The 9,306-nt window shown below is 48.2% G+C and overlaps 1 protein-coding gene across 1 annotated transcript; it reads right to left on the bottom strand.

The window, feature by feature from the left end:
- Positions 1-5,284: 5,284 nt before the first annotated feature.
- MED29 (mediator complex subunit 29) lies at positions 5,285-8,446 on the bottom strand. The gene is made up of 4 exons (XM_053474164.1): positions 8,246-8,446; positions 7,251-7,309; positions 6,943-7,027; positions 5,285-5,995 (listed from the first exon to the last, which is right to left on the bottom strand). The coding sequence occupies exons 1-4, from the start codon at positions 8,444-8,446 to the stop codon at positions 5,765-5,767; spliced, it is 576 nt and encodes a 191-aa protein (XP_053330139.1). The 3' UTR covers positions 5,285-5,764.
- Between the last annotated feature and the right edge of the window lie 860 nt (positions 8,447-9,306).

Raw genomic sequence — 9,306 nt, 5'->3', positions numbered from 1 at the left:
ATATATATATATATATACAACGATCCGCCATAACATTATATATATATATACACCGATCTGCCATAACATTATATATATATATACACCGATCTGCCATAACATTATATATATATACACCGATCTGCCATAACATTATATATATATACACCGATCCGCCATAACATTATATATATATATATATACACCGATCTGCCATAACATTATATATATATATACACCGATCCGCCATAACATTATATATATATACACCGATCTGCCATAACATTATATATATATACACCGATCCACCATAACATTATATATATATATATACACCGATCTGCCATAACATTATATATATATATACACCGATCCGCCATAACATTATATATATATACACCGATCTGCCATAACATTATATATATATACACTGATCCGCCATAACATTATATATATATATACACCGATCCGCCATAACATTATATATATATATACAATGATCCGCCATAACATTATATATATATATATACAACGATCCGCCATAACATTATATATATATATACAACGATCCGCCATAACATTATATATATATATACCGATCCGCCATAACATATATATATATACCGATCCGCCATAACATTATATATATATATACACCGATCCGCCATAACATTATATATATATATACACCGATCCGCCATAACATTATATATATACACCGATCCGCCATAACATTATATATATATACACCGATCCGCCATAACATTATATATATATACACCGATCCGCCATAACATTATATATATATACACCGATCCGCCATAACATTATATATATATACACCGATCTGCCATAACATTATATATATATATATACACCGATCCGCCATAACATTATATATATATACACTGATCTGCCATAACATTATATATATATCGATCCGCCATAACATTATATATATATACAACGATCCGCCATAACATTATATATATATATATACAACGATCCGCCATAACATTATATATATATATATACAACGATCCGCCATAACATTATATATATATATATACAACGATCCGCCATAACATTATATATATATATATACACCGATCCGCCATAACAATATATATATATACACCGATCCGCCATAACATTATATATATACACCGATCCGCCATAACATTATATATATATATATATACCGATCCGCCATAACATTATATATATATACACCGATCTGCCATAACATTATATATATATACACCGATCCGCCATAACATTATTTATATATATATACACCGATCTGCCATAACATTATATATATATATACACCGATCCGCCATAACATTATATATATATACACCGATCTGCCATAACATTATATATATATACACCGATCCGCCATAGCATTATATATATATATACACCGATCCGCCATAACATTATATATATATATATACACCGATCCGCCATAACATTATATATATATACCGATCCGCCATAACATTATATATATATATACACCGATCCGCCATAACATTATATATATACACCGATCCGCCATAACATTATATATATATATACACCGATCCGCCATAACATTATATATATACACCGATCCGCCATAACATTATATATATATATATACCGATCCGCCATAACATTATATATATATACACAGATCCGCCATAACATATTATATATATACACCGATCCGCCATAACATTATATATATATATATATACACCGATCCGCCATAACATTATATATATATATATACCGATCCGCCATAACATTATATATATATACACCGATCCGCCATAACATTATATATATACACCGATCCGCCATAACATTATATATATACACCGATCCGCCATAACATTATATATATATATATACACCGATCAGCCATAACATTATATATATATACACTGATCCGCCATAACATTATATATATATATACACCGATCCGCCATAACATTATATATATATATATACACCGATCCGCCATAGCATTATATATATATACTGATCCGCCATAACATTATATATATATATATATATATACACCGATCCGCCATAACATTATATATATATATACACCGATCCGCCATAACATTATATATATACACCGATCCGCCATAACATTATATATATATATACACAGATCCGCCATAACATATTATATATATATATACACCGATCTGCCATAACATTACATATATATACACCGATCAGCCATAACATTATATATATATACACTGATCCGCCATAACATTATATATATATATATATACACCGATCCGCCATAACATAACAATATATATATATATATACATATACAGCGATCCGGCATAACATTATATCTATATATACCGATCCGCCATAACATTATATATATATATATACACCGATCCGCCATAACATTATATATATATATATATACACCGATCTGCCATAACATTATATATATATATATATATATATACCGATCCGCCATAACATTATATATATATATTTACACTGATCCGCCATAACATTTATATATATATATATATATATATATACACGGCTGAAGCGCATAAAGATTAACGGGAGCAAAAGAAAGGCTTGAGGGCCTTTATAAAGCGCAAACCCTTAATCTCTACCAGCGTCACAGTTCGGACCTCTGGGGCAGTGCTTTATTCTCAGAGTGGGAGGGGTGGCATTAGGCCCCACCTATGCATAATAGTGCTTGCCACACCCCTGCGTGCAGTTACCTTGCTCTCTCCCATTTGGAGCAGGTGGGGGTTGGGCAGAGCTTGCCAGGCACGTGGCAATAACATCGTCTGCACTGCTCAGTTCCGGAACAAGCGCCTAAATCCAGTTCCTCCGTGGGACACGCGCAGTTCATAGGAAAGTTTCTACATGTGAGTGCTCATACATACAGGTCACGTGACCTTAACTAGAGAAGAAAATTCTATTTATGCGTCCAGCGGATGGCAGGAAATCTTTTCTTCAGAAGCAGGAAGTGAGAAGCCGGCCGTGCGGGGAAGTGACTCATCCCTGCGGCCGACAGCTAGATGGAGCAGGGGAGAGGAGGATTCAATACAGCGGGAGTCAGCAGGAGAGTTAGATTTCACTGCGCAACCCAGCAGGAAGGCCGGAGCCAGCCCTGTACAATGTGCAATGTAATCGCGAGCCGGCCCTGTACAATGTGCAATGTAAGCGCGAGCCGGCCCTGTACAATGTGCAATGTAATCACGAGCCGGCCCTGTACAATGTGCAATGTAATCGCGAGCCGGCCCTGTACAATGTGCAATGTAATCGCGAGCCGGCCCTGTACAATGTGCAATGTAATCACGAGCCGGCCCTGTACAATGTGCAATGTAATCGCGAGCCGGCCCTGTACAATGTGCAATGTAATCGCGAGCCAGCCCTGTACAATGTGCAATGTAATCGCGAGCCGGCCCTGTACAATGTGCAGTTCAATCAGCGAGCCGTCCCCTGTATAATGTATAGATAAATCAGTGACCGGCCCCTGTATAATGTATAGATAAATCAGTGAGCCGGCCCCCTGTATAATGTATAGATAAATCAGCGAGCCAGCCCCTGTATAATGTATAGATAAATCAGTGACCGGCCCCTGTATAATGTATAGATAAATCAGCGACCGGCCCCTGTATAATGTATAGATAAATCAGTGACTGGCCCCCTGTATAATGTATAGATAAATCAGTGACTCGGCCCCCTGTATAATGTATAGATAAATCAGTGACCGCCCCCCTGTATTATGTATAGATAAATCAGTGACCGCCCCCCTGTATAATGTATAGTTAAATCAGTGAGCCCACCCCCTGTACAATGTATAGTTAAATCAGTGAGCCGGCCCCCAATACAATGTATAGTTTAATCAGCGAGCCGGCCCCCTGTATAATGTATAGTTTAATCAGCGAGCCGGCCCCCTGTATAATGTATAGTTTAATCAGCGAGCCGGGCCCCCTGTACAATGTATAGTTTAATCAGCGAGCTGGCTCTGTATAATGTATAGTTTAATCAGCGAGCCGGACCTCTGTATAATGTATAGATAAATCAGTGACTGGCCCCCTGTATAATGTATAGATAAATCAGTGAGCCTGTCCCTGTATAATGTAAAGTTAAATCAGCAAGCCGGCCCCCTGTATAATGTATAGATAAATCAGCAAGCCGGCCCCCTGTACGATGTATAGTTTAATCAGCGAGATACCCTGTGTATAGGTAGAAGCCGGGGGCCGGGAAGGGCCATATATTTTTCTTTCGGGGGGCCGGGCGCAGTCAGGCCGTATGAAGCAATCTGCTGAGATATTTTTGCAGTAAATATAGAATCGGTTCGTTGTGTAAATCCCGGATCTTCTCCCCTCATTTCCTTCCCCTTTCTTTCAGCCGCTCAGACCAGGAACACGATGTCCTATGAGTCACGGGCCCCAGAAAAGAGCAGCCACCCCACCCCCACCAGGCCACAGGAAAGCCCCTGGGTGGCTGCCAAGACACCGAGGCCACAGGCCAAGCTTTCCGGGGCACAGATACCGACCCTAAACGGGGCACACAGGCACAGACACAAAACAGGGCACCGACCCTAAACGGGGCACAAAAACCGACCCAAAATGGTGCACAGACACCGACCCTAAACGGGGAACACAGACACAGACACAAAACAGGGCACAGGCACAGACCCTAAACGAGGCACAGACAGTAAACGGGGCACACAGACACCGACACAAAACGGGGCACAGGCACAGACCCTAAACGGGGCACCAACCCTAAACGGGGCACACAGCCACCGACCCAAAACGGGGCACAGCCACCGACCCAAAACGGGGCACAGATGCTTATTGTTTTATATAGCACCATCACATTCCGTAGCGCTGTATAATGGAGAACAGGCCAAGTCTTCCGGGGCACAGATGTTTATTACGGGGCATGAATCACTTTGGACCACAAGTAGAAGATCCGGTCACAGAAGGAACGTTTAGGAGTACGCGGACACGGCTTCCACTTTGTTAATGTAACAGGTTTAATAAAGCTTGTTTAGGAGATACAGGTAACCAGGCAACAAAACCAAACAGCTGCCCCTGCAGAAAAACACATTTATCAAAATAAAATAAAATAGAGCAACAAACCGTAATAAATCAAAACCCCATAAACACGATTTACAGACAGTCCCATCAGCCACAGCGTGTGTGTGCGATACTGCCGTGGTAACAGGTAGGGCCAACGCCGTGGTAACAGGTAGGGCCAACGCCGTGGTAACAGGTCCTTGCTGCCGAAAACAATGTTTCAAAGACACTATTGAATTGAACTTTATTAGCAGTTTTTGTCTTTGTTTTACTCCACAAAGCGAGGAAACCGGGAGCAGCCGCCAGGCCGGCGACGCTGCCACTTTCTGCTTAAAACATGAAACCCACCAACACCGCAACGTCAGGGAATGTGGGGGCCACAACTGCCACGTTTCAAGCAGAAAAAGTGTCATTTAAACCAAATCTTCAAGGACCTTGACAAGGTGTAAAGCAAATGGTCCCACCACCTCCTGGTGCAACGTCGGAGCGGCCCGAGCAGCAAGACCCCCGAGAGAGGACCCCCGAGCGAATGAAGCGCTGATGGGTTCATCGCAGTCCTTGCCACCGGTGGGTTTGTCACATTCACTCCCCACGTGGCATTGATACGTTCAGCACCGGTCCCCCAGTCTCCCCACGGCCTTGCTGTTTTGTCCCCGGTATCCCCCCCCCGAACGTCCCATGTGTGGGGGGGCTGGTTACTTGCCAGATCAGGGGGTAACCTGCGGGGTGGGGGTCTTGCCCATGATCTTTTTGGAGCACTCGAGGAGGGCGTTGTGAATGTCCTTGGCACAGGAGATCTGGGACTTGATCATGCTCAGGTACTGGGTATAGGGCAAGCTCTCTGTCTGCACCGCGTCGGGCTTGGTGGCCGTCGGCACCAGCGTGGGGGAATGCTTGGCGCTGTCGTAGCTCTGAGAGAGGCATTCGTATGCCAGGCGCTGGGGAGAGAGATTAAGAAATGTGAACGTCTAAGGAACATCTGCCCCCCTCAACGAGCAAGTTACTGCCCCATCAGCCCCCTGCGAGCGCATTAACTCCCCTCCTGCCCATTTATTTATTGAATAGTGGTGGGTGCGCAACGAAGATGTTCTGAAGATACAGAAACCCGGGGAACTTATTTAGCTGTCAGAACTCCGGCGATTTGCGGCGCGGCTTCAGTTATTCGGAGCCGGAACATCAATAATGGCTTCCCTGAAACTTGTGTGAACGAGCAGCGCCTCCTGCTGTCACAGCCGAGTGTTACAGCTGGACTCCAGTCACCTTCCATTCCCTCCGACACGGCCCTCTCTGTGCCCAGGGGCCGACACGACTGCGGGGTTAATTGGAGGCAGCCAGCACTTCCCCAAAGTCTCTACCCCTTTGGCCCTCGTGTTCCTCCCCCATCGTTGCCCAATAAGCTATGACTGAGCCGCGCAGGCGTTTCGTGGCACTGTGATTCAGGGGCAATAACGCGTCGTTATTAGAGCAACAAGTTCGACGAGTTTATTAACAAAACACCCCGAATGCGTCAGGAAGGAGACTTCCTCCTCCAAAGGAACGACGCCGGGAGCCTCTGCGCCGAACGGCTCAAAGAAAAGCCTGTGTGGGCAGATCGGCCCCCGGCTAGTCTGTAAACCTTAATCAGTCGTTGGCCTCGTCTTAGATTCAGGAGCCACATGCCTATCCTATGCATGTTTAAATTACCTTACTTTATTAAAATCTACCACCTCTGCTGGGAGGCTGTTATACTTATCCACCGCTCACTCTGTAAAGCAAAACTTCCTTACATTTCCACATATTTATTGAAATAACCCCAGAGGATCCCAAACGATTCCCTTCCCACGCACTCTGTGGGGGCGCCGACTACTATGTTAAGCTCATCGCGCTCCCCATTTCCACCTCTTACCAGGCAGAGCTCCAGCTGGTCGCACAGAGCGTAGAACTCCTCCAGGCTCTTATCGAACCTCTGAACGGGGCCGTCGGCGCTCTTCCTGCACGCAAAGAGAAACGGCAGAACGTCAGCAACACCCACAACCGACGCATGCGCAGGGCAAGCCTACAGGCAAAGCCGAGGGAGGGTAAGACAGGGCCCAACGGCTGTGGTTAGTTTTAGCTCCGAGCGTTGTGTGCGGCTCACGCGTCTGGGGTTATTTCGGTGACTTTACCCCGGGGCAGGAGGCTTCCGCACATCACGCACAGGCAGCCGATACTCACTGGCCGTTATCGATGTTTGTGTTCTGTACCAGGTTCTGGGCTGCGACCTTCATCAGGTTCTAGAATAAAAATACACGACAGAGAATAGTCTATTGGATCTGCCGTACGCTGGCCCCCCAATCCCGCATCCACCATGACAGGGCGCCGCCCCTCCAATCCCGCATCCACCCCGACGGGGCGCCGGCCCCCCAATCCCGCATCCACCCCGACGGGGCGCCGGCCCCCCAATCCCGCATCCACCCCGACGGGGCGCCGGCCCCCCAATCCCGCATCCACCCGGATTGGGGAGCTGCCCCCCCAATCCCGCATTCACCCTGACGGGGCGCCGGCCCCCCAATCCCGCATCCACCATGACAGGGCGCCGCCCCTCCAATCCCGCATCCACCCCGACGGGGCGCCGGCCCCCCAATCCCGCATCCACCCCGACGGGGCGCCGGCCCCCCAATCCCGCATCCACCCCGACGGGGCGCCGGCCCCCCAATCCCGCATCCACCCTGATGGGGCGCTGCCCCCCCAATCCCGCATTCACCCTGACGGGGCGCCGGCCCCCCAATCCCGCATCCACCCCGACGGGGAGCCGCCCCTCCAATCCCGCATCCACCCCGACGGGGAGCCGCCCCTCCAATCCCGCATTCACCCAGACGGGGCGCCGCCCCTCCAATCCCACATTCACCCAGACGGGGCGCCGGCACCCCCAATCCTGCATCCACCCTGACGGGGCGCCCGTGCCCCAATCCCAGCTATGGCTCCCAGTCCCACTATCCCCTCCCACCAACTGACTCCAGCCCTATTATCCCCTCCCAGTCCCACTATCCCCACTCAAACACTTACTGCAAGCCCCACTATCCACTCCCAGCCACCTATGGCCTCAGACCAACCGACCCTCTGTCCAACTATCGCCTCCAAGCTATTGGCTCTCAGTCCCGCTATCCCCTCCCCCAAAACTGACTCCCATTCCCACTATCCTTTTCCAGCCCCACTACCGCCCCCCTCACCTGCAGGCTCTCCTTCAGCTGAGGGATCAGCATCCTGTATCTCTGGACGGGGTCGAAGTCTTGCTGCTGTTGGGGGAGCCCGAGATGCTGCTGCTGCTGCTGCTGCTGCTGCTGGCCCCCCGCTCCTCCAGGGCCCAGCTGTGGCCCCTGAGGGCCGCCTCCCGCCAGAGGCTGCAGGACTTGGTTCATGGGCGCCGCCATTACTGTGCGTGACTTCCGAGACGCGGAGGGCGGGGTCCGCGCTAATTGGTAGAGAACCTTAGCCCAAAGAGCTTGTGCTATTGGCGGAGAGGGCTGTCATTCTCAGCTGTTGGGCGTGTTATTAATAAATGAGGCTTGCTATTGGCCAGGTTGCTGTCACTGTAGGAGGTTCCATTCTGCGGAGATTTCGCATACCTGCCAAGTGCCATCCATACCTGCCAAGTGCCCCTGTGTGTGAGGGACAGTCCATCCATACCTGCCAAGTGCCCCTGTGGATGAGGGACAGTCCATCCATACCTGCCAAGTGCCCCTGTGTGTGAGGGACAGTCCATCCATACCTGCCAAGTGCCCCTGTGGATGAGGGACAGTCCATCCATACCTGCCAAGTGCCCCTGTGGATGAGGGACAGTCCATCCATACCTGCCAAGTGCCCCTGTGTGTGAGGGACAGTCCTTCCATACCTGCCAAGTGCCCCTGTGCGTGAGGGACAGTCCATCCATACCTGCCAAGTGCCCCTGTGTGTGAGGGACAGTCCATCCATACTTGCCAAGTGCCCCTGTGTGTGAGGGACAGTCCATCCATACCTGCCAAGTGCCCCTGTGTATGAGGGACAGTCCATCCATACCTGCCAAGTGCCCCTGTGTGTGAGGGACAGTCCATCCATACCTGCCAAGTGCCCCTGTGTGTGAGGGACAGTCCATCCATACTTGCCAAGTGCCCCTGTGTGTGAGGGACAGTCCATCCATACCTGCCAAGTGCCCCTGTGTATGAGGGACAGTCCATCCATACCTGCCAAGTGCCCCTGTGTGTGAGGGACAGTCCATCCATACCTGCCAAGTGCCCCTGTGTATGAGGGACAG

This window comes from Spea bombifrons, chromosome 8 (assembly GCF_027358695.1).
Source record: "Spea bombifrons isolate aSpeBom1 chromosome 8, aSpeBom1.2.pri, whole genome shotgun sequence".
Lineage (NCBI taxonomy): Eukaryota > Metazoa > Chordata > Amphibia > Anura > Pelobatidae > Spea > Spea bombifrons.
The sequence above is the reverse complement of the archived record's forward strand: the minus strand, read 5'-3'. Positions and strand labels throughout refer to the sequence as shown.